The sequence below is a fragment of the Stegostoma tigrinum genome, chromosome 25 (genome assembly GCF_030684315.1).
Source record: "Stegostoma tigrinum isolate sSteTig4 chromosome 25, sSteTig4.hap1, whole genome shotgun sequence".
In the NCBI taxonomy this organism is placed as follows: Eukaryota; Metazoa; Chordata; class Chondrichthyes; order Orectolobiformes; family Stegostomatidae; genus Stegostoma; species Stegostoma tigrinum.
In genome coordinates this window covers 44,505,425-44,532,810 of record NC_081378.1, presented here as the reverse complement: position 1 = coordinate 44,532,810, position 27,386 = coordinate 44,505,425, and the positions used below count along the sequence as shown (strand labels likewise).

Genomic DNA, 27,386 nt, shown 5'->3' with positions numbered 1-27,386 from the left:
GCTGTGTCCTGATCTCTGAGGCAGGAAACCTGGGATCAAATCCAACCTACTTTAGAAGTGTGCAGTAACAGGTCTGAACAATTTGATTAGAAAGTTTCTAAATGTTGAACGTACTTACTTGGCTGTTTTAAGTAAATTCCCAACAGCTGTGCAACATCCAAAGGTCATCAGTCGCTCAAAAGAACAAGGCAGGTCAAAAATAAAGATAAATTAATAAATGTCACAATGATATTCAGGGACATAACAATGATTTTGGCGACCACAACAGTTTGTTCATCGTTAAATTGAATAATTAAAGGATAGAATTGAACAATTTATCTTCATATCAAAGTTACAATGTTATTACTTTCATACCATGTCAAAAAGAATACTGAAATTCAAAGGGAAACAATTTTAAAACTTTCTTTTCCCACCGTCTGACAGACAGGGTTCTGAATCTGGAATTATGTTAAAACATAAAACAGAAAACATAACAAATTAACATAAATTTTAAATTTATATTCAATGTTTGTCCATTACATGACACATTAACCATAGAACAGGTTAAAAACAGCTTTCTTGTTTATTATAGAACATGCAGTATTTAAAAGAAAGTCATTGAGAAAGATAGGTTTAAAAAAGCATTGCTTACTAGAGTAAAATGAGTTAGATATTTGCTACTGAAATAAATTCTAATGCTTTTGTTATATAGGTCACCCCAACTTTAAACTCTAGAAAACAATAATACAGAAAAGACCATGTTTACGTGATACAAATGCTGACCTTGAATGCATATTTGCGGTTTATATGATCCTCAGGGCTAACTGGAGCTATCTTAAAACTAGGTAGAAGAATGCTTCCCAGAATGCCTTCTTCCTTTTCATCTGTCAGGAAGGAAGCAAAATCAAATCCCTTTTATTCCTCAGGTAGTAAACAGGCTTGCATTCTGAAAGCACCTATTACTTACAAATAAATGCCAAAGTGCTTCACAGAGGTGCTGCTGGACAGAAATGGATGCCAAACAATTGGAGAATATGTTAGAAAGCTCCGTTGAAGAGGTAGGCTGCAAAAAGGAATCGGAAAAGGCGAGCACTATGAAGTAGCAGGTTTAAGTATCTTCAGGTTTTTACTCCTTGCAATATAAAGGGGTGGAATTTATACTTCAGTTGCAGAGTGTTGTGAGCAAATCTTATCGAGAACATTCAGTTCTGGGCACTCAAAGCACTGGAATGGTACACCTGTTTCAGAAGGAACTTCACCACTCCTCCAAAAGGAATACCACAGCTTCAGATGTTAAATGATGTGAACAAGCATGTAAACTTGGACTGCATTCCCTTGGGATAAAAAGGTTAAGTGGTCTAATTGAAGACTTTACAACAATAAAGGGTATCTGATTGCGTAGGTATAGAGAAGTTGTTACTTCTGCTGGAGTAACATGGGTAAGGCAGCACAATAAGAAAATTAGAATTTCACCATTTATGTAAGGAACAAGAACTTTTTTTACAGAACAGGTAGTGAAAATGTGGTTATGTCATCCTCACAAAATGATGGTTTATTGAAAACTTCAAGAAGATATTGAGAGACAAGGCATATGAAAGAGTTGAAATATTGAATGGAGAAACAGGTCTGAGAGTTAACTCTATTACATTTTCTAGGCTTTCAACGAATCAGAGGTGATTTCATTGAAACTTACAAAGTACATTCAAGGACAGACAGGGTAAATGCAGATTAAAATGTTCCCCCATTTGGGGAATCGAGAACTGAGGGTAAAGTTTTTTAAAAAAGGGATGCTTTTAGGGCTGAGATAAAGATGGAGGTCAGAGAAAACCATTGAAATGTTTGATCAGTCATGATTGTGTTGAAGGGCAGGGCAGGCTAAATGGGATGAAAGACCTACTCTTGTTTCTATGTTCCCTCCCTCTTCACGTGTTGTTATAACCAAATGCTATATTACCACATCCAAATCTATTTTCATAACCATTAACTGCAGTTTTTTTTCCAATTTGTTCATGAGATGCGGGCATCACTGGCTAAGTCAGCATTTACTACCTTACCCTACTTGTCCAGAAACAGTTTAGAATCAATCTCATTACTGTGGGGCTGGACTCACATGTAAGCCAGACGAGGTGAGGACAAATTTCCTTCCCTTAACAACATTACTAATCTATATGGGCTTTTATGACAATTGACAGTGGTTACATGGTCACCATTAGGCTGACTTTTGAATTCAAATTTTTAAACATTTAATTCAAATTTCACTATTGGCCATGGTGGGATTTGAATTCACTTCTCCAGGACGTTAACCTGGGGTTCTGGATTTCTAGTCCAGTGACATTACCACCATAACACCACCTCCCAATTTCGTTTTATTAATCTTATTGTGTTCCATGGTTCACTTCTCACAGTTAAAACATGAACTTATTTTGTCTTTTACAATTAACCGATAAAATCCCAGTTGCCAAAAACAATTTTTGACAAACAAGTTGCCACATTCAACAGATAAACAAAAGCAGTATATGTAAATATGATATACACTTACTGTTTCAACAAAGTAATTTAGCTCAATTTGTAAAACTAATTCTCAGTGCATGACTTCTTTAATTATTATTTTAATCAAAAATCTAGTCAAAAAGGAGCTGCAGACTGTTTCAAATACCAACAAAGAAACTGACAATAATAGTGGGCATTTATGATTCAGAAAGAATAGTTTACACTAAAATATAATTGTGATTAATGCAAATTGTAGGCAGAAAACTTGTTCAAGAAGCACCTTGGAATTTTTTTTTTCTCACGAAAACAGATCTACAAAGAAGGTGTGCATTGCAACCTAGTGAAACATTCAGAGGGCAAATACTCTCAGGATATGTTCAATTACAAAACACATTTAGAGCTGACACTTAACAGATAGACAGTTATCCAAATAAACATGTGAGCACATTGTTGCCTCAACATTGCAGTTTAAGAGACATTCAATTTCTGGATCAATGCTGATGTGCAAAACCAGTCACACAGCTGCGTAGAGGTCATTGAACCCATCAAGTCTGGATCAGCTAAAAATGAACTATGCAGCCTAAATTCATTTCTCAGTTTTTGGTGCACAGTCTTGAAGATACTTGAAAATGTGTATCTAATATTTTATGTCATTCTAACATAACATATCTTTATGTATTTATAATCCATGTTTCAGCTAATAAAGGGAAAAGAAAATGTTTCTGCTGATGGGGCAAGTAAGTTGGCCTATTATCTTCAGGGTACTTATTGAACACATGGAGAGATGAAGCCCAGGAGAAATTTAAAGATCAGAATGATTTGAAACATTCAAAGAAAATCTGATTGAGTCTTTTTCAGAACTCCTTATCCTTAACATACCTGTAACAACTTTTGTGGCCATTTAGGAGATGTGCGCGGGGCAAAATTTGCTTGGAGGTTTTAAGACTGGGTGAGTTGAATGAGTATATAATAGGAGTTCTTTGAGCAACAAGGACATCACAAAATCAAAATCTGAAACTCCCTAGAATCTCACAATTACTGTACTGTCTCCTACTAATTAATATGTACAGAAAATCTTTGGTAATATATCCAGCGGACTGAAACCTGGAAAATCTGACTTTAAGAAAAGAGAATAAAATACCAACAAATGGTACATTAATGATGGCAATAGCTTTGGAGGAATTTTATACCATAGACAAGGGAATTAAGCATTAGGGAGGTCAATCAATAAAGTTTGGTCATTCTATTATCAAATGGTGGGGTAGGCTTAAGGGGTCAAATGACCTGACCTACTCTTGCTCCGATTTCTTATGATTTTATAACAGCTTGTTTTGAAGGACTCATGTCAATTATAATAGGAATAACTGGCTTTATTTTCTGAGGAGGGATCATGGTAGTGCCAAGTGTCACATAATCCAAACCGTAAGATAGCTCCTACATTGGCATTTTGGAAGACATACAAAGAACTAATTGGCTAATTCTAGTACTATTCCAAAGTTGCAATTAGTTTATACAGCTCCAAATTTTAATCAGCTGAACAGGCATTTGAAACCTGGTAGAACACCATCTGGTAGTCATTTGTTCTACTGCATGATCAAAGATGGCCTGGTTTTGTGCGCAGAGTCAATTGTTGGGTTTTCTAGCAAGTTGTAGAATCCAAATGCAAGCTTCCAACAAAGGTAATGCTCATATATGCATCACATAAAATTCTGAAAATGAACGGACTAAAACTGTTATTTCAATACTTTGCAGAAATACTGTGTTACTGAAAACAGCCTGTTTCTTTGGCGTTTTAAGCTGTTTTCCTTTTGCCAGATCCCTGGCGCTGTGAGGCAGCAGTGCTAACCACTGAGCCACCGTGTTTTCTGCAGGACAACAATATGCTTCTTTGCAGTACCATGATACTGAAATATATTCCAGCCATCTAGTGTTAACAAGGCCTTAAATTAACAAGATCAATCAATGTTTGCAGAACTTATCAGAAATGGGCAGTGTAGTAATGACTCAATAAATCTGAAAGGTACGAAACTAAAACACAATAAAGTTATTCAGAGATAGTAGGAACTGCAGATGCTGGAGACTCTGAGATAACAAGGTGTTGAGCTGGGTGAACACAGCACGTCAAGCAGCAGAGGAGCAGGAAGGCTGACGTTTCAGGCATAGACCCTTCTTCAGTGGGGGAGGGGGAAGAGGGTTCTGAAGCAAATAGGGAGGGAGGGGGAGGCGGATAGAGGATGGATAGATGAGACGAAAGGTGGAGAGGAGACAGACCGGTCAAAGAGGCAGGGATGGAGCTAGTCCATCTAATAGATGTCTACATTGCCAAGGCCAGACGCCAACTCTCTGACACCTCCTACTGCTCCCTTGATCATGATCCCACCCCTGACCACCAAACCATCATCACCCAAACCATCCACAACCTCATCACTTTAGGTGACCTCCCACCCACAGCCTCCAACCTCATCGTTCCCCAACTCCCAACTCCACACGGCCGGCTTCTATCTCCTTCCCAAATCCATAAACCTGACTGCCCTGGTCAACCCATTGTCCCCGCCTGCTCCTGCCCCACCGAACTTATCTCCACCTATCTGGACTCCATTTTCTCCCCCTTAGTCCAGGAACTCCCTACCTACGTCCGTAACACCACCCATGCCCTCCATCTCCTTCAGAACTTCCAATTCTCCAGACCCCAACAGCTCGTCTTTACCATGTTCGTCCAGTCCCCGCTATACACCTGCATTCCCCATACAGATGGCCTAAAAGCCTTCCGCTTCTTCCTGTCCTGCAGGCCCAACCAGTACCCCTCCACCAACACCCTCATCCGCTTAGCCAAACACGTCCTCACCCTCAACAACTTCTTTCAACTCCTCTCACTTCCTACAAACGGGGTGGCCATAGGTACCCGCATTGGCCCAAGCTATGCCTGCCTCTTTGCAGGTTACGTGGAACAATCCCTCTTCTGTACCTATATTGGCTCTAAACCCCATCTCTTCCTCTGTTGCACTGATGACTATATCAATGTCACCTCGTGCTCCCATGAGGAGCTCGAACAGTTCATCCACTTCATCAACACCTTCCAGCCCAACCTTAAGTTCACCTGGACCATCTCTAATACCTCTCTTTCCTTTCTGGACCTCTGTCTCCATCTCTGGCAACCACCAAGAAACCGATATCCATTTCAAGCCCACCGACTCCCATAGCTACCTAGAATACACCTCCTCCCACCCAACTTCCTGCAAAAATGCCATCCCCTATTCGCAATTCCTTCACCTCCACCTCATCTGCTGCCAGAATGAGGTATTCCACTCCCGTAAATCTCAAATGTCCTTGTTTTCTAAGGACTGCAACTTCCCAACTCATCCCTCACACCCCCTCCCCGCAATAATAAAAAAAACAGAAGAGAATCCCCCTTGTCCTCACGTACCACCCCACCAACCTCCGGATCCAATGCATCATCCTCCAACACGTTCGCCATCTGCTTCATTCATTCATATGACATGGTTGTCACTGGCTTGGCCAGCATCTATTGCCTTTTGCAAACTGCTGTTGAGAATCCTTATCAAAGGTAGCAGGATATTAGCAGATGGTACAGTGAATTCCATGTAAATGAAAATTTTTTCCCTTCCTACCTCATCTATTTTTGAACATAAAATGTGCTAGAGAAACTCTAACAGTTCTGGCAGCATCTGGAAGAAACAGAATTAATGGTGAGTGGGGCATGATTTTTCTTCGGAATCATTTCGTTCAAGGCCGAGATGGATAGAATTTTAATCAGTAGGACAATAATGGTTATGGGGAAAGGGAAGGAGAGTTGAGATCACTGAATGGGCTGAATGACCTACTTCTGCTCTTATGGTCTTAACTTCTATGTTAGATCTTAGGCCTGACTTTGAATCCTGGTTCTTTGGATGTCAATTGAATATACAAAAATTCTTCAATGTCAGTGGAATATGTCTGAAGGGAATTCACAAAAGTTAAACAAAACAGGGCAGCTTTTTACCCATCAAAATTGTCAATTTTACATCTTACTGAGATGTAATAGTGTTATTAAGACAGAGTTCCACTTGTTGTGCACCGAAGTAACTGACATAGGTCATTTTATTACGTAATCCATAGTTGAGTTGAACTCTAACATTTGTCTCAGGTTCAACTTCATGGTCAAGTTATGCTTTCAAAATGAGCAAACCAGCAGCATAAATTGACTTTCGACTCAACTAATTGCAATGTAGAGTAGGAATTCCAAAGCTGTATTAGCAATTCATTGGTTAAGAGCCCATTCCATCACTACACGGTTAGCACTACTGAGGAAGGAAGTTCCCAAAGACCAGGGAGTCCAGAATCAGAGGTCACTGTAGTCTAAGGATGTGGGTTCGGCCATTTAGGTCTGAGATGAAGAAGAATTTTCTTCACTGAGTGTCTGTGGAATTCTCTGCCACAAAAAGCGAGTTAGGCCAAAAATCTGAATATTTTCAAGGGAGGAGTTAGATATTGTTTTTTGGACTAAAGGGATCAAAGACTATAGGGAGAAAGCAGGAATAAGATCCTGAGCTGGATGATCAGCCATGATCATACTGAATGACAGAGCAGGCTTGAAGGGCCTAATGCCTTACTCATGATCCTACCTTCAATGTTTCAATTACAAAACTGCTAAGAGTGAAGGGAAAGTAATTGATTTAATGATGTCCTCTGTACAGGCATATTGGATGCATAGGTCAGCTTAACTCAGTTTTATTAGTGGCCAGGAGATCTGAATTCGCAGCGAACATTAGGTTTTTGAGAAAGTGATTACTTTTCCATTTTTGTTAATTATCAGAGCAACTGACAATCACGTGTAAAAATTCATGTCCTCGCTTTCCTTACACACCAAAAAGAAATTTGGCAGGATTGGTGTGTTGCTGGGTTACTGTTCATAATACAGATACATGGCTAAAAGATTTTCCGTGTGTAAACACACATAAACATTCTAAATTAAACTAAATAATATCAGCAATGGTTACAAAACTGGAGCAATATTTACAGGTCAATTTTGCATAAAGTTGCAGATCTTCTCATTTAATATTCAAGACAAACTATCAGGTTTTCTGTAAGATGACTTTACAAATGATCTGCATCACTGCAGGTTAATTTATTTCACAGCCATCTTACCTCTATAATAGAACAGGCACAGATCAGCAAGCACAAACCAGCGCTTCTTCCAGAGTTTCATTCCTGTACTGTCCTACAAAACAATTATAAATATTATATCAGCCATCTTCAATAGTTTAACTATTTGTATCTTTGCTAATGCAAAGCGTAAGTAACACTCATTAACAGCAGCTATCACCCAGTTTGGTGGAAAACCCCAGCCCCAGATCAATGTCAGATATAAAATCAGAGTCATCCCATTAACCACTCCCTAAAACAGCTCCAAATTGCTGAAAGTCCAAAATAGAATGCCATTATTTATGTCAAAATACAGTTGGCAATTTACTCTATCAGGCCACCATTCCTTCCTGCAACTAAGTATTTTTAAGTGAATTATACGACTTTGCCATGCAGCAGTTTTAAAAATATTAATCAGGCCAGTAGAAATGTCACAAAAAACTCAAGACAAATTATCTTTTGGTCCAACTACTTATGGTTCTGTGAAATTTGAGATATAATTAACAATTGTGGCTGATTGTATATCCAGAAATGAGTGACAGCTTTTGAGGAGATCTTTATTCAGTTAGGTGAAGAATGACATTGAACAATGACTTTACAAGCTTTACAGTAACAGTTTATAGAACATAAAACGTAGAACATAGAACAGTACAGCACAGTACAGGCCCTTTGGCCCATGATGTTGTGCCGAACGTTTACCCTAAACCTAAGGTCTATCTGACCTCCACCCCTACCTCATATAGGAGTACAAATTGGAAATAATACTGAATAGATTACTAGAATAGTAACGTCCAGCTGCAGCAAAACCCTAAGCAAAGACTTAGGTTGTACAATGACAGAGATAGAGTTTTCCTCTGAGGAAGTAATATGGAACCAAATGGATAATTCTGCACGATGACCAATTTTTATCGTAATACTACAGTTTGTACATCTTGGCTTTGAGGATACAGAAAATAGTAGTACTTGTGCTGTAACAGAGAAGGTCATGACAGAGATAACAGAAATATTCAAGACTCCAAACGGACTAAACAAATAGGAACCTAATAGAGGTTTTGTAAAATCATAAAGATTAGAAGGTCATATTGTCTCAAATTCAGAAAAATGAATTTTAACATTTTAAAACATAATATTTTAAACACAGTGCAGCAAGTAGTGCTTGAGCTGGCAAGAAAATGAATTAAGATTGCTTTTGTAAACAGTTCAGATGGATGTAAATTTAGAAGAAGGACTACCCAGGATATGAAGTGAAGTGCTTTATATTTTCCATATTTCAGGATTCACTGGGGGGTTGATAATGGCTTTTCTATAGCTTTGTACAATTGTGACTCCAACAAGACATGTCTTCGTTGTGGTTGGAAAGCAACTGAGGGAGACAGACATACAGCCAACCCTGGAGTGATCTATTAGATGATTAGGTCTCATACATTTTAACAGGTGACTGCTGATTTTGAATTTCATAGGCTTGTTAGAATTGTTTGATGCTGGAAGGATAATTTGGGATTGCTAAGGGCTGGGAGAGCTTGAAATCCTATCATTTTTATACTATTATATTGAAATAAGAAGAAACACAGACTGGTCTCAAGACATCTGTTTTCCTTGAAATTTATCTGTCCCTAGATTTTCAGGGCAAATCTATCCTAACTAAACAACAAGCTGTCCTCCTGAAAAATGTCTGATTGGTCTGCTTCCTAGATTTGTTCAACACGATGTAGATGCATTTATAAATCTAAAATGCCATGGCTGAAACATATAGGACAAAATGGATAGTTTCTAGTCTGCGTATCAGCATATTTTTGATGTTGACTATCGACCATTCTCCAAACATGTGGAGAAACAAATTGATTTGTTTCACGTGATCTGTAGTTAGGTTCCTCCCCAAGAACACAAAACACAATGATGTTAGTACCTGTTTATAAAGCCAGCCACGTTTCATAACTGGTGCATTTGCATTCCTCTTAATTGAGTTGGATCTTTTGCCAAAATTGTGAATTTTCTTTGAAGGTCTCGATGACTGAAATAAATTTAGAAGACACATACTAAATAGGTTAAATATAATTTTAAACACTCTAACAGATCAATTTTCAATTATATTGTAGGAAGTAAGAAAATTTAAAACACCAGAGAATGGCTAGTTGTTAAAAAGTACACCTGGAGCTAAATATTCTTTACATAGTACGGTAGAACGGCATATTTGAATACTTCACCAACAGTGTTGCAATCTGGCAAGAACCAGCAAAGGATTCTACACATTGAGAGAAATTAGGATATTTTTGTTCAATCAGATATATTTGTGGAGAGATTTCAATTTTTTAAAAAGATTATATTGAAACAAGAAAGACTTAATCAAATTATTTTGTAAACATTTGTTCAAATTGAAAAGCCATTTAGAAATATTACTGCACCTTCCCTCTTCATTTCCATGTCACAGCTGAAGCCTTTCCCACAAATTCAACTTCTACTCGATCGTTTTTCACTTCATGTTCTATTCACTTTATAAATTGACATTTTTTCAAAAAACTGTATTAAATTACATTATTACTGAAATGCCATCAAGCCCTTGGTATTCTATTTTATCATTCCAAGGGAATCTTGGCACAGGACTGCTGAAACAGTATTTGGAACACATCTAAAGCCAAATCAAGTCTTCAAAGGCTCTCTGCAACATCATAAAAGAAAGGGGCATATTGTCTGTGCAATTCTGACTTTCTGATCAATAAAGTCACCTGCTCTCATTGTAGTTAGGCAGATGGATTATAATTAGAAAAGGGCACATCTCTAAGCTAAAACAACAAATCTCTGCAATAAGTCAAGGCAAACTAAATTAAAACAAGGGCAGAGGTCAAGAAATGGATTAAAATGTAAAAATTTAAGAATATGGTCATGCAATTGAGCAGCCAAATGTTGAACTCAGCATCAGACCATGTACAAAAACTACATCAAAATACACTTAAAAACAATATGAACTCCAAAGGATTAGGTAGGTATAATGCAAGGTTTGGACCACTGATGCTACTATAGATGCGACAATATATCCTGCCTCCAGATTGATAATCCCCCTGACTTTCTCTCTAGAGTCCCATGAAATCGTAAATCTCAATATCAGTCTAAGAACACATCAATGTCTTCAATCTAACAAGATTTTCATGCCACATTCATGTGTCTTAAATTATTCAAACACCATATATACACTAATTGTCCTTTATCATTTCAGATTCTGTTTACATTGATAGATCAACTTACTATGATTGCACTTGCTGCCGACCACATGACTGCTGTGCCATCGACCATGTGACGAACGTCAACCAAGTCATTATCTCTGTTTCCACCCGCATGACCACTCAAGGACACACAGCTACTCCAGCTGCAGTCTCCACCCCACTCCTAACTCCAGGTCAACACTTTGCCTCAGCCTCAGCCCCAGCCCCAAGCCATGATATAGAACATAGAACATAGAACATAGAACAGTACAGCACAGAACAGGCCCTTCAGCCCACAATGTTGTGCCGACCATTGATCCTCATGTATGCACCCTCAAATTTCTGTGACCATATGCATGTCCAGCAGTCTCTTAAATGACCCCAATGACCTTGCTTCCACAACTGCTGCTGGCAACGCATTCCATGCTCTCACAACTCTCTGCGTAAAGAACCTGCCTCTGACATCCCCTCTATACTTTCCACCAGCCAGCTTAAAACTATGACCCCTCGTGCTAGCCATTTCTGCCCTGGGAAATAGTCTCTGGCTATCGACTCTATGTCTCTGACAGATATTCACCACCCCCAGACCTCCCCCTCACTGAGGCTGAATGGTGCGTCCTCAGCAAAAGACTCACCTCAATTCCCCTGCACCCTCTGCCATCTCTGCTTCCCTCATCTGCATCTTTGACAACCCCTCAACCTGCCTCCAGTAACCTCCATTCTTCCGGACACCCCCTTCCTCGACCCCTTCATGGCATTAATTGCCTGAATCTCTCCACCCCTCTCACTCCAACCTCTTCCCATCGGAACACATAACCCTCTGCTCCCTTCATTCCAACCCCAACCTCACCAATAAACCTGGCGAAAAGGGGGGCAGAGTGGTAGTATGGCAAACTGACCTCTACATTGTTGAAGCCAGATGCCAACGCTCCCCAACCGTCCACTCGATTCCAACCCTATCTCTGATCATCGAGACCATAAACAAACTTCATCACCTCAGGAGACCTCCTGCCCACAGCCTGCAATCTGATAGGAACAGACACTGCGGGGTTGGGGAACTGTCTCCTACCCGAGAACCATGAACCCAACTGCCCTGTTCGACCCATCGTCTCCGCCTGCTCCTGCCCCATGGAGTTTATCTCCTCCTATCTTGACTCCATTCTTTCCCCTTTGGTCCAGGAACTCCCCATCTACATTTTTTTGGGAGGGAGGAAAGGGTGGCTCAGTGGTTAGCAGTGCAGCCTCACAGCAACAGGGACCCAGGTTCGATGCCAGCCTCGGGCGACTGTCGGTGCGGAGTTTGCACATTCTCACTGTGTTTGTGTGGGTTTCCTTCGGGTGCTCCGGTTTCCTCCCACAGTCCAAAGATGTGCAGGCTAGGTGGATCAGCCATGTTAAATTGCCTGTCGTGTTCAGGGGTGTGTGGGTTGCTTCAAGGAGTGGTGTGGACTTGTTGGGTCGAAGGGCCTGTTTCCATACTGTAGGGAATCTAATCATCTAATCAAAACTCATGCTCTCCACCTTTTCCAAAACATTCCGTTCCTTGGCCCCCAACACCTCGTCTTCACCATGAACGTTCAGTCTTTATACATCTGCATTCTCCACTAGGATGGCCTAAAAGCCCCGTGCTTCTTCCTTTCCCATAGGCCCACCCAGTCCCCTTCCACCGACACTCATTCGCTTGGTGGAACTGGATCTTACCCTTAATTTTTTCCGATGATTCCTCCCGCTTCCTACAAACCGAACGGTACCACATGGGCTCCAGCTATGCCTGCCTCATTGTAGGATTCATTGGACAATCCTTCTTCACTGGCACAGACATCATCCTCCACCTCTTTCTCTGCCATATTGATGACGGTATCGATACTGTTTCATGCTCCCAAGAGGACCTCAAACAGTTCATCAATTTCGTCAATACCTTCCACCGTGTTCTCAAATTCAGCTGGACCATTTCTGACACATTCCTGACACCCATTTCTGACCTCTCTGTCTCCATCTCCTTTAACCAACTCACATTCATTTCAAACCCACTGACTCCCACTATTATCCTGGCCATAGCTCTTCTCACTCACCTTCCTGCAAAAACTGTATCCCATACTCACAACTCTTCCACCTCCACTGCATCTGCTCTGAGGATGAGGCATTGTATTCTACGACTTCCCAGATATCCTCCTAGTTGGACAGAGACTGTAGTTTCCCCTCCTCTGTTATCAAGGATGGCCTCAACCGCATCACCCCCATTTTCTGCACTTACACCATCAAACCCTCTCTTCTCAACAACAATATGGACAGAGTCCCTTTAGTCCTCACAGATCACCCTACCAACCTCCAAGTACATCGTATCATCCTCCAACATTTCCAACACCTACAATCAGACCCCACCAGCAAATAGGTATTTCCTTCCCCATCCCTGTCCACTTTCTGCAGGGATTGTTCACCCTGCATCTCCCTCATCAGCTCCAAACTTACCATCAACTCTTCCACCACACTCAATACCTTTCCCTGCAACTGGAAGTGCTACACTTGCCTCTTTACCACCCCTCTCACTTCTGTCCAAGGCCCCAAACAATCCTTCCAAATCCAGCAGAGGATTCAACTGGACTTCATCTAACCTCATCTACTGAATCTGTTGCTCCTGATGTGGTATCCTCTCTCCTGGGGAGATCAAACGACCTTCCAGTTGCCATCCACTTTAATACCTCTGGTGACATGTCCAACCCTGGCCTCCTCCACTGTCAGAATGAGGCCAAATGTAAACTGGAGGAACGACACCTGATATTTTGCCTTGGGAGCTTACAACCCCAATGGCCTAAATATTGACTTCACCAACTTTGAAACCTCTGCTCCCTCAACTGTCCATCTTCCAACTCAGCTATCCACTACACTCTTCCCGCTGATCAACCATAATAACCGAACCATACATTACTTGCATCCACCTACCTCTCTGTCCCCAGCCCCATCCCCCTCCCTTTATTTATTTCTGGGCTCCACCCATCCTAGCCCTAACAAAGGGTTTTAAGCCCGAAACATTGACTTTCCTGCTCCTCAGATGCTGTCTGACCTGCTGTGCTTTTCCAGCTCCAAATTTATTGATTCTAGCTTCCAGCATCTTCAGTCCTTGCAGTCTCCTGCTCTGATTGCACATTAGAGTAGTATTTGCTCAACCAATTATACAATGAAACCAGCATAATATAACAGCAAAAAAAATGATGGATAAACTCAGTACAAGTCTATACACATGAATGAAGGGAGTGTACACTGTGTATGGGAGTGGATTATGTGCAGCGTAGGCTGGAGCAGTTACTGTGTTCAATCAACATTATACCATAAGTGCAAAAGACGCGCATGAAATATCAGCTAAGATGGGTCCATGGTGATTCACAGGTGTAAGAAAAATGTTACACTGAAGGAACATCATAACCATACCCCACGCTCATTGACATGTCCTCTGCTGTGAAGGGTGGTTGCACTGGACAGTTTCAATCTCTACTTGTACGTCGGGTAAAAGGATAAATTTTAAATATAAACTTTGAAAAGCACCACAGTAGCAAATAAAAACAAAATTACAGTATTGATCGACTAAAAAAGACTACAGTCGGGTTTAATAATGACATCTATGAGTGGGTCGTAAGTGTCGGTTAAGAAAACAAAATCATTCTCCACTAACGATTCCAATCACCAATACAGATACTACATTTGTATCTTCCACAGCAGTCCGAATAAATATTTATGCATTACTCTATGATTTAACTTTTTGAATAATTTAACATTGTCATAATAGTATTGAGTTCTTTTTAATGAAGTGCCCAAAACCATTAAGATCAACATTTTAAAGTACATAACATGGACGAATGATTCATGAGAAGTGTCAAATGGTAGCGTGGCCAAAACAGAATCTCCTCACAACGGGAAATACAATTGAAAATTACAGATTTAGTTAAAAGTCTTTAGGACAAGCTACAGCTTGAAATTTACAAAATACAACAGCTTAAATTTTGATGCTACATCAAAATCAAGGTGACCATCTTTAGATTTAATTTTATGTCGTTGAACATCCATACATAACTCTGATTTTCTGTTGACAAATTGACTTCCTGTCAAACACATTGGCATTTAGAAGAAAAGCAGTGTATTTATCATCCAGTTATTTCACTGAATTAAAGGATCAAACTATACCTGACAAAAGCACATCTATTCTATTAAAGTATATCCCTGATCAAAAAATTATTAATAATGATGGGCCATTTTAATTCAATTTTTTAATTATTTGGTGACCATCAATACAGTGGGCAAGGACCAGAGATGAAACTTCAGCAGAAATATGACCAGTTTGGTGGATTTCACATCGCCATTACTTTCATAACAATTTTCTTTTCAGGATTTGATGTTGGAGTTGGTCGGCTATACAGTATTGAAAACAAATCATTATTAAAATAGCAATCCTTTATAAATAACATATAGAAGTTAACAGGTGATTCACAAAGATGATTTAGCTCTAATGTGCCACCGTGCAAAACAAACTATTTAGACAACATAATAACCATCTTCTTGGCGGTTTTCATTTTAGCTGAAAGGTCTAAAGTCAGTTCTACATTTGGAAATGTGGAAATAAATCAGACTTGAGCTACTATTTTTACAGAACTCATCCAGAATGCAGCTTTAACTGCTATAATAATAATTGATGAGCATGCACATAGTTGTGGGTGCGTGTGCACGCGCGGATGTGCACGTCAGTATGTGTAGATGTGTATGAGAAAGAGAGAGATATGCAAACAGATATTCAAAAGATTAAGAGAGATTTACACTTTGAGAAATGTAGGGTTCTGGAGTCTCTACATAGTTGACTTTAGCATCGGACCAAACAAGTGATGGTAGAGATTTGCCATGAATTAAAAACAGTCATTCACAATGGAAAATCATTTGTAAGTCTGCATGCAGTGCAGCTCAAATTGACACATAAGCAAAAAAGAGAAGTTTGCCTACAGAAATCTTACATACTTAAACCACAATTTTGGCCCAATTAATTTCACATTTACATTTGGTGAATATTTCATATTAATTCTTGTTATCAAGGAGGACCCAAATAAAATTTATTTTTCTTTTTCCAACAATGCACAGCAGTTCTACAGATTTGAAATATCTAAGTTAATGATTTAAGATTGATATCTCACCTCAGGTTTTGTGCCTGGAGTGTACTTTCTCTTGTTTACTAAGAACTTTCTACAACCTAACTAAAATAATATCTTCCTCGTTATAGTGATATAGTAAATTTACTGAAGTAATATGTCTCTCTCTCACACACACACACACACACACACACACACACACACACACACACACACACACGGATTAATAATATTCTGTTGTTAAAAATACTGAAATATAGGTCTCACAGGCATAATGTGTTCATACAATTGATTTCAGCTCTTACATTGTTTAGGCTCAGAAACTGCAATTTTAAAAACTGGCTTCTAGTTCAACCAGATCATTTAATGTTTATCTTCCACACTACTTCCATGGGTGCCACTCACCCCTAACAACACTACGTGTAACTGCTGCTACTGTCTCAAAATTTTTTAAATCCACTCATGGCACACAGCACTTATCATCTGATCCTAACTGAAATTAAGAAGGCGTCATGAGCTGCCTTCTTGAATTGCTGCAGTCCATCTGCTGCAGGCAGACTCACAATGGTGCAGGGAGGGATTTCTATGATACTGACCAAGTAACAGTGAAGGAATGGCAAAACATTTGCATGAAAGGATATGGAGTGGCTTGGAGGGGAGTTTGCAGGTGGTGGCATTTAAGTATCTGACTCCATTGTCCTTCCAGATAGAAATAGTTGTAGGCTTGAATGATGCTGTCTAAGAATCTATAGTGAATTTCGGCATCTTGTAGATAGTACACATTACTGCGACTGAGCGTCAGTGGTGAAGGGAGTGGATATGGTGCCAATTAGCAGGCTTTTCAGTCCTAGATAACGGCAGGTTTTCTGAGTGTTGCTGGAGTTGAGCTCATCTAGGCAAGTAGGGACAATTTCATCACACTCCTGACTTACGTCTCAAAAGTTGTGGACAGGCTTTCAGGAGTCAGAATGGTGAGTTATTTGCTGCAGAATTCCTAACTTCTGACCTGCTTTTGTAGTAACGGTATTTATATGGCAAGTCCAGTTCAGTTTCTGGACCATGGTAACTCCCAGGCGTTGACAGTGATGGTTGGGGAGCAGGTTGGCGTTGCAAATAGAATACAGACCCTTAAATTACGTCAGGACTCTCACCATTACCAGACACCTAGAGCAAGCTACTTGGAGAAAGTTACTTACAGCTATTGTACACTTGAAATGAGCACATTACACTCTTCAATGTTAAACAAATTGCTCATAATTTCATTTTAATCTTTGCCATTTATTTTCTGTGACTAGAAACTCATATTTTAATTTGGGCGTATTCTTTCATTTTTCTTCAAACCTTAAATGACATTTTAGTTGAACTTCTCTTTAAATTGCACATATTTTTCTCCCACCCAGCTCTCTAGTTCTTGCCTGATTCATACGTATGGAAAAGTGGATAGAGGAAGAAGAAATGTCAAGAACAGGGAAAATAAACAGCTGCGAGAATTCAACAATGGAATGTTTTAAAATGAAAGAAATAAACTAAGCAAAATGTAACACATAAAAATAAAGCAATTGAATGCAATACACTAGTTAGAAAGGACACCAGCTTTATAACCATTTACTATATATTAACTGCATAATACATAACCCACTTTTGTACGTTCTAGTAAACATGTACTTTCAATAATGTAAAATTTCATTTATTTAGGAATGTTTGGATTATTAAGTAGAATTTTAGATTCCTGAATGTAACTTTTTTTTAAATTATTACTAATATATGGGTAGCAGCAATTGGGATGACCAGGGTGACCAATTTTCTCACTCAGCCACCAATTTTGTTACTTTGTTGAGGGATTTGACAGGGAAAATTTGAAAACAACTTCCTTTCATTTCCAAATATAACTGTTCACACACTGATGACAGAGGCCGCTGTCAAACCTGTGTCTTAGTAATGGTGACCATTAGTTAAAATCTGGATCAAAAAGGAAGGAGGTGAAGTTGCAGTACGTATCCACTAAAAATATCTGGAAAAAGACAAAGTGAGTTTTTAACCACAGTTTGCAGTCTGAACTTTAGTACTGCTGGACAAGAAAAAAAGGTATCTTGTCAAAGGCTTTTTTCTTGTGCTCATAAGGACAATACCGATGCAAAAGGAAAACAGCATTTTATTGTGGGGGAAGACAGTGCTAATTGATAGGGGCAGTCCATTGGAGAAAACATCACTTAAATGGGAACTGACCATGAACCGACAGGTTTGTTTAAATTTTAAACGATGGCATGGCTCTGAGAAATGAACCAGAGAACAGCTGTCATTATTTGGTGAGTTGAAGCAGAATTTAACCAATTTAAAGTTGTCAACCAGGCTTAAGTGTATTACACATGTGCAGAGGGCTTTGTTCTCTGCAGAGAGGAAGAACATGTACAGACATTGTACCTGTTTCTACTTGCATTTCATTTGCCACTAATGCCCCAAAATCTGGGCCATTAACTCAAGTATAGTCATACAATTACACCAAAAAGGAGAAACGGAAGACAAAAATGATTAAGTTGTGGCTGATTTTTTAGAATAATAGACACAAAATTGGAACAATCAGGGCCAAGTAAACATGAAGGGGTGGGGGGAGGGATGGGGGTAGGGTGGATGATCTTATTTACACATCTGGATTTACGTGGCTTCTTTCTACTTTTGAGTTCTTTCTTTATTCTCCTTATTCTTCCTCTTTTTCAGACAGCTGCCTAATTCTCTTTTAATAAACATTCTGACCAGCTTCATTGATGGTTTCTAGTAGACATTAATTCTATTCAGCTCTGTTCAAAGTTTTTTGAACAAAAATTTTCCTTAACATCTTGGTGATTATTTTCCATTGTGTCTTTTTGTCATGGTCTTGCTTACAATCCATCACAATTGACCCCATTACCTTTCATAACTTTGAAGCCCCATCACAACTTATTCCTTAATCTTTTCTCAATTCCAGTGAAAACAAACTTCTGAAGCCTTTTAATTCCATTTATTACTGGTAGCTGGAGAATGTACACCGTATTCAGGTGACATTTAAAAATGGCACAAAAGCATAATAATTCAAGGAATACTAAGCTCATCTGATTAGAGAATAAGGAAAAGCCAGATTGACAGTGCACAAATTATGACATAAAAGAAAAATAGGACAAACAGAAGCAAAGGTCAGCTTTTGTTCCACATTCAAGTAAGTGCAGGAGTCTGAAGCGAGACTTAAGAATTAGAAGGGAAAAACAGTTCAAAGAACTACATGTGAACCACAGGCTGCTCATCGACAGCAACTCATGCATTAAGTGAGCAGCGCGCTTAAGGGAACATTCATAGGCAAACAGTAAGCAGCATTGTTAAGAATAAGATATACAAATAACATGATGAAACACAAGAACAGAACTGAATAAATACCAGATGAATATAGCTAAAATAAGCTGTGCAAACGAAAACTCAATTGCAGCTTTTGTGGGAACTGCAACGTGTAGCCCCCACAAACATCTCAGAGCCATGCCATGGTTTAAAAGGACAAATTAGAAGCATTACACAATGATAACTCCTTTCAGATCTATTGTGGAAAGCCGGTATTGCTCTCTTGGTATCTTGCTGCATTTTGCTGTTTCTGTGCATTTTTCAATTTGTGAAGCCATCTGACTGACAATTCTAGACTGTAAATGTCATTCTTTTGACATGACATGCTTACTGTCTTTGAAAGGAGATTTTAATGCTTGCTCAATGCAATCTTTGGTAAACTTCATACATCAAGTAAAAGGCAACAATTACTCTTAGTATTGCCATTCCTCAAATGGCATGCATTGGTACATAGGTTTCATGTGAGAAAAGACTTGGTTTGCTAAATAAAATTTCATGAACTAAGGCTGATGCATTGGACACGTTCAGAGATGTTATGACATACCTGTTAAACACGTGAAAATTTAATGCCTGCCAGGGAGGTTGAGAAAGAGTCTCAGAACCAGAGGAGTGGGTATTTTCTAACTTACCTGTTCAGCAATGTCACCTCTAAAGCAGGTGGGGCTTGTACCCAGGCCTCCTAGTCCAGTGGCAGTGACAATATCTCTGAACCATTAGATCTTGAACTAAACAGAGCAGACATTTTCTGATCACCCTTTTTGGAAATGTTATGCTCCTCTGGAGCTGGCGCAACTTTAATCTAGGCCCTATGGTTCAAAGGGTGCCGTAAGAGTTCTGCAACAGATATTTTTAATCAACCTGTATTGCTACACACCTCTAGAACTTATGGAACCTCATGGGCCTGAGGCAGGGGCACTACCACTGTACTAGAAGAGCCTTGAAAAAACTGCAAGGTGTAAAACACGTGAATATATTGCAGCAACTGGGTTGAACTTAAAGGTGAGTGAGTAATCTAATCAAAATGATTAAAACAATTAACAGATTCAACATGTTAGATACAGACAATCAAGATCAAAATTAATTTCAATCTTAACTTATTAATTTTAAAAAGAGCTTAGACATTTCCTAACGGAATCAAGAAAGACACAATGTCTGGAGGCCGTTCACTTAAGGTTCTGGGATGCTGGGTCAAATAAAAATTTCTAAGTCTGACACTGACTGATACCAATATCTAACCAAAGCTTAAAAACAAAGAACATATAAGAAAAATATATAATACAGGTGGCTATGTCAGTCATTATGAGGAATGTACTGTTCAAGTGGCTAAATGGCCTATCTTCCTAGTTACTACTACTCCTTTCCAAAGAAAGGAGGCAAGCTGAAAGTATCACATTAACATTAGAAAATGAATAGTCAGCTAAAACTATGGTTGTCACACAACTTTGTTTTTTTTAAATTAGTTTTTACTGCATTTCCCACCTTCAATAATGCACATACACTGACTGCAACTTTAATGTGAAAGCACAGCAGCAATAGATTTACTCCTCAAAAACATATTCTTTTCAAAAAAGTCACAGGAACGCTCAAAATTCTCTAAGTTTCAAATGACATAGTTACTTTTGAGATTTTACTTCAAGGACAAAACGTATAGTGTTATTTTGAAATAATTAAATACAACAGGAAACCAAATGAAATTACGATATCAAATTGCTACGATAAACATTCTGTTTAATATCGCAGTTTCAGATCAGAAGCTTACTTTGCTGACAAAGATAATGAAGATCTTTAAAAATATGTCATAATGAACCTGTTGAGTTAGGTATTACTTTGTTGTTGACTGAGGAAACATTAGAGTTTGATTCATCAAAGTATTTGCTAACAGACTAGGAATATTCAAAACTAATTCTGATAGCATACAATTTAATTCACTGTACCACAGATTTTACAATCCCATTACAGTGACATTACTAGAAAATGATGTGGTACTTGGATCATCAGGTCAATATCAGTCTTTACCAAAGTAAAGTTGGCCAAAACACGTTCTCATTTATGTTTTGCTAGAAAATTTTATTGACTGACTACGTCTCAACAGCACTGCTGGGACGAGAAATTCACTTTGTAAAGAAACCTTTATGGCGTAATGAAATTTCATCCTATTTAACATCATAGCAACATGCATTGTTTCAGTTAATTAACTAAGAAGGCATGGTAACTAAGTTTACAAATGACACCATGATTGCTGGTATAGCGGACAATCAAGAAGTTATCTAGAATTACAAAGAGATCGTGATCATTTGATTCAATGGGCTGAAAAGCAGCTTATGAAGTTTAATTTGGACAAATGCAAGGTATTGTAATTTGATAAAACAAACAGGGGCAGGATTTATACAATCAATGATAGGGCCTTGGGTAATTTGTAACACAGATAGCCCACGGGGTTCAGGTAGATGATTCTTTGAAATTTGCATCACATACAGATAAGGTGGTTTGGAAGTCTTTTAGCATGATTGCCTTCATTGCAAGACCTTTTGAGTATAGGAGTTGGGAATATATGTTCAGGTTGTACTGGACACTGGTGAGGCCTCTTCTGGAGTACTGTGTGCAGTTCTGGTTACCCTGTTATAGGAAGGATATTATCAAGCTGGAGGGGGTTCAGAACAGGCCTTCTGGACATTGCCGGGAATGGAGGGTTTCCATTATAATAGGCTGGATAGGCCGACACCAGAGCGTAGGAGGTTGAAGGGTGACCTTAGAGAGATCTATAAAATCATGAGGGGTATAGATAAAGTGAAGTGACAAGCGTCTTTTCCCTGGGCTGAGGGATTTCAAGACTAATGGGTACATTTTTGAGGTAAGAGGTGAAGGTTTTAAAAAAGACATGAGGGGCAATTTGTTTTTACATAGAGAGTGGTGCATGTGCAGAATAGATTTTCAGAGGAAATGGTGGACCTGGGTATGGTACGTGAATAAGTACGTGAATAAGAAATGTTTGCAGGGATATATGACAAGCACAGGCAGATGGGACTAGTTTAATTTAGGATTATGGTTGGCATGGACTGCTTGGTCCAAAGGGTTTGTTTCCATGCTCTACAACTCCACGACTCTATAACATTTAGATTTTAAGGATTATAACACTACCACTTTAACTGCATTCACAGGCAGAAAGGGAAGTGAAGAAGGCATTTGGTATGCTTGCCTTTATTGGTCAGTGCATTGGAGTATAGGAGTTGGATGGTCATGTTGCAGCTCTAGAGGACATTGGTTCAGCCACTTTTGGAGTACTGCATGCAGCTCTGATCCCTCTCCTACAGGCAGGACGTTTCAAAAGGGTTCAGAAAAGATTAACGAGGATGTTGCCAGGGTTGAGAGTTTGAGCTATAGGGAGAGGCTGAATAGGCCAGTGCAACTTTTCCTGGAGCATCGGAGGCTGAGGGGTCAGCTTACAGAAGCTTATAAAATCATGAGGAGCACGATAGGATAAATAGTCAAGGTTACTTTTCTCCCAGGATGGGGGAGTCCAAAACTAGAGCGCATAGGTTTAAGATGAAAGGGGAAAGATACAAAACGGACCTTGAGGGGCAACTTTTTCAAGCAGAAGGTGGTGCACGTATGGAATTAGTTGCCAGAGGAAGTGGTGAAGGCTGGTACGATTATAACATTTGAAAGGCATCTGCACACATATACGAATAGGAAGGGTTTAAGAAAGATATGTCCCAAATGCCAGCAAATGGAACTAGATTTATATAGGATATCTGGTGGGCATGGATGAGTTGGACTGAAGGGTCTGTTTCCGTGCTGTATTTTTTTTTCCCTTTATTCATTCACAGAATGAGGGCATCGCTGGCTAGGCAGCATTTATTGACCATCCCTAATTGCCCAGCAGACAGTTAAGATCAACCACATTGCTGACAGTCTAGAATCATATGTAGGCCAGACCAGGTAAGGTGACAGTTTCCTTCCCTAAAGGGCACTAGTAAACCAGATGGGTTTCTCTGACCATCTGCAATGGTTTTGTGGTCATCGTTAGATTCTTAATTCCAGATATTTAGTGAATTTAAATTTCACCATCTGCCATGGCGGGATTCGAACCTGGGTCCCCAGAATGTTATCTGGGTGTCTGGATTAATAATCCAGCGATAATGCCATTAGGCCATCACCTGTCCCATATCTCCAGGACTCTAATTTGATTAATGTGATTCCCGACTGAGCATTCAATCTAATTTTTAAACTTAAAACTGAATTTCACAGATTTACTGCTATGAGCATGGACAGCAAAATACATGACCTTTTTTAAGCTTTCAGAACAGCAAGTTGTAATTATTCTGGAATCATAAAATTATACAGCACATGCTGCCTATCGAGTCTGTGTTGACCCTTTGAAGGGACTATTTAATTTGTCCCATTCCCCTGCTCTTCTCTCTTAGCATTGTATTTTCCCCTCTTTTAGATATTCATCTAATCCCCACTCAAAAACAACTAATGAATTTGTTCCCTTCACCTTTCAAGGCCATTTATTATAGATAATAACAATTCAGTATACTGTAGTTTTGCATTGGATCTATTACATTGTCTGTGATCCATGTTCTGCTTGTGTTCTGTTAAATGCCTTTCATAAGCTCTTGTTCATTGATTACAACTTTACCCAGTTCAATTGTGGGAGTTATATTCCCAAGCTCCAAAATTTAAATTATCGTAAGTATTACTTCATAGCTTAAATAAAGCCATTACAACATATATCCTAAATTTTCTATTTAGAATGGTTAACTATAATCCACTTACATGAAGATAGCTGGTTTGTTTGTTGAAATGTTACACTACGAACAGCTGAATTAAAATATTGAACCCTTCAGATTAAATACATAATAAGGCATCTTTTTGAAACGAAATTAAAAGGCTGACAAAGCCTGCTGTTTGAGAGTAGATATTACTTTCACCATTAATTAACAAAAACAGATCTTGAAAACATTATGTATTTTCTGCTTGGTGTTAAAGAAATAATAATGACAACAGTGCTACACATTTTGTACAATTACTGCCTTCTGTTTGCAAACCAATTTAGAAATGTCACAAATTAATGGGTATTAGATTTCAGCTATAGTTACATCGAAAAGAGGCAATACTTACCCTGCCTGCAGGACTCATTGGAAGCAATGCCATTTCTGATGCCATTGTGTAGGTTGAAACTTCACTCACCACGCTCACTGGACGGTCTTTTTTCTCTTGTGATGCCATTGCTGCAGCAGTCCTGAAACTGTAAATGGGGTATAGTGAAAGCACACAGCCAACTATGTACCAGGATAGCTAAAAATAGAAAACGATCCCTTGCTGTTTCTCCAACCACGTCCTATTTTCTGGCTGCCTTACTAGAACACGGAATGTATTTCCAATAAGTAGTCAGGCTCTAATACATGTGAAAATATGTTAAGCAGATTGTGATTTCAGCCAGCTGCCTGGAGAGGTTTCTACAGATCTCTACCTTACCAATATAAAAACAAATCACTTCGTCCCTGTATATTTTTCTTTATTTTAATCAACTGCATGCAAAGTAAACAGAAATGCCAAGGATATATAAATATACAGAAATATAAATTAAGAAAAAAGGGCAAGTAATTACATGATAGATTAAATTTTTATATATATATATATATATATATATATATATAGTCACCCAACTAACATTTAACTAGATTTCCTTAGTATATATACAGGCAGCTATAAAACAAGCCCAGTTCACTCTTTAAAAAAGATGCATTGTTCAAACCATGAAATGGAACTAAATTTTTGGCTAGATATTTTGCTACACAGTTGCTAAAAAATGTTTGGCCCAAATAAACGAGACCTTTGTGTATTTTATGCAAGTAAAAATTCTTCTGGAATTCATCAACCAGAATAATCTAGTAGCCAAGGGGCTCCAAGCCATCTCAACACTACTTGAGATACAAACATAACAGGCTGAATATTACCTTTATTTGGGCTAAATGTCAGTGTCAACTTTATGGAGTGTTTCTCGCTGCAATGTTGTGTGGATCACTCCTGCGATATCTTACCAAACTGACTTGATTAACTAACTATTCTGCTCCTAAGGCACTCTTCCCAGATTCTAGCCCCATTCTACCACTCGCTGTACCTAGAACAACCTGCCTGTGCCAGGATAACCTAGAACGGACTTGAATTCCTGATAGTGGTGCAATCTTTTAAAAATCATCAAACGCCCAGTGAAGCACTGCTAGGTAAAAGCTACTCTGCATGGTTCCTGACATTTGCCTCAGACATGGTAGTGAAGCGAAAATTAATCCCCCACTTTACAGACAGGGACCTAAGACTCAAGGTAGACAGTGGCCTGCCCAGTATTCAGCTTCCCAACCCTTATTTGGACAGCGCTCTGACTGTTACCATCCAGAGTGGCTGACTGATCATATCCAAACCCCTCTATTGGTATCAGAGGTGACACTCGACTTATTGCTCCGAGATCCCTGACAAAGGCCATTTCAGTTGACTAAACTGAGGACTGCTGACACCATCTGTACTAAACAGCAAAACAATACAGGAGTACTGACAGTCTGGTATCTCTGGCTGAGAGCCAAGGTCCAAAAAGGCAAAGGAAAGCAATGCTTGGTAGGGTTGCTGTAAGCATTCAGGTAGGCTCAAAGTGAACAAACACATCAAAGATGCCAAGATAATAAAATGTGAGGCTGGATGAACACAGCAGGCCAAGCAGCATCTCAGGAGCACAAAAGCTGACGTTTCGGGCCTAGACCCTTCATCAGAGAGGGGGATGGGGGGAGGGAACTGGAATAAATAGGGAGAGAGGGGGAGGCGGACCGAAGATGGAGAGTAAAGAAGATAGGTGGAGAGGGTGGAGGTGGGGCAGCCTGATCCAGTCCACGAGCTGGGGTACGAGTTCCGGAACACAAAATACACTTGCTACAACATTATAATGATTGTTGCCACTGCACCCTAAGTGCAGCGTTGAAGTGCAGGCATGTACTTTAAGCGGATTGGAGTTGTACCTTGAAGATTCTTAGGGACTGGCACATGTTTGATGCCAGGATTCCAAGCGCATGCAGTGTCTATGGTCAGTGCCACTGGATCATGCCGTGAGATGCTGGTATCTGATGTCCAATATGGAGACCGTTTGGGGCTAGTGGCAAGCTGAAGGCACCGTTGCCTAATCTGATTTCAGTGTCAAGAATTATTGGCATCTAGGTGATTTGCAGCAGATTGTAGAATAGTAAGCTGCATATTAATGAAACGAAACATGAAGTTAACAAGTAAAAATACTCTTTGATTGACAATACCCCACTGCCTAGAACAAATTTCACTATGAGGTCTGGTACTTAGTTAAGAGATGCAACAAGTTACTCCTGACATTGAGACAGACCTCACTGGAGGCCTAGTACAATTCTACTGCATTTCCCGCCAAAACCAATGTACAAAACATGCTCCACTTATGCTCTGATATTGATACAACATACAATATATCCAATATTCATACAAATCAATGAGTTCTACAACTTTGAGGCCAAGCTAACTGAAATAATTTGTAGACAGCAAAAACTGCAGATGCTGGAGTCACAGTCAATACAGTATGGAGCTGGAGGAATACAGCAGGTCAGAGAGAATCAGAGGAGCAGGAAAGTAAATGTCTCGGGATTACACCCTTCCCAGTCCTGATGAAGGGTGTAAACCCGTAACATTGGTTTACTTGCACCACAGATGCTGCCTAACGGGCTGGGTTTCTCCGTCTCCACACTATTGAAATATTTTGTAACTAAATTTATCAACTCTATTTTGGATAAGTTAATGAAATATGGACAAAAGGCATTGTTATCTCTTCCACAACTTTTCCTTAACAATAGAATTGGATGCATTGCACAATTAGATTTAAGAAAGGTTCAAAACATGTTTGAGAAGATTTGAATACAGAAAAGAATAGCCTGACAAGAAAAACTATCCAAACTCACCCACAACAAAGTCACTGACAACACAGAAACATGGAGAAAGAACATCTCAGACTGACCACTTACAGACACCGAGAAGACCATCCTAGAAAATGGACTGAATTATAACTACAGAGATGTCAAAAACA

The 27,386-nt window shown here is 39.3% G+C and overlaps 1 protein-coding gene across 18 annotated transcripts in view; it reads right to left on the bottom strand.

Moving 5' to 3' along the window:
• Positions 1 to 27,386, bottom strand: part of plekha5 (pleckstrin homology domain containing, family A member 5) — a 259,844-nt gene that overhangs the window by 68,245 nt on the left and 164,213 nt on the right. For 15 of the 18 annotated variants that reach the window (XM_059654679.1, XM_059654681.1, XM_059654680.1 and 12 more), the window contains 4 exons: positions 24,422 to 24,548; positions 9,518 to 9,622; positions 7,615 to 7,687; positions 763 to 863 (listed from right to left, as the gene is read on the bottom strand). In XM_059654679.1, coding sequence (XP_059510662.1) covers positions 763 to 863; positions 7,615 to 7,687; positions 9,518 to 9,622; positions 24,422 to 24,548 — 406 coding nt within the window. The other 3 variants (XM_059654693.1, XM_059654692.1, XM_059654696.1) reach the window with 2 other exon arrangements.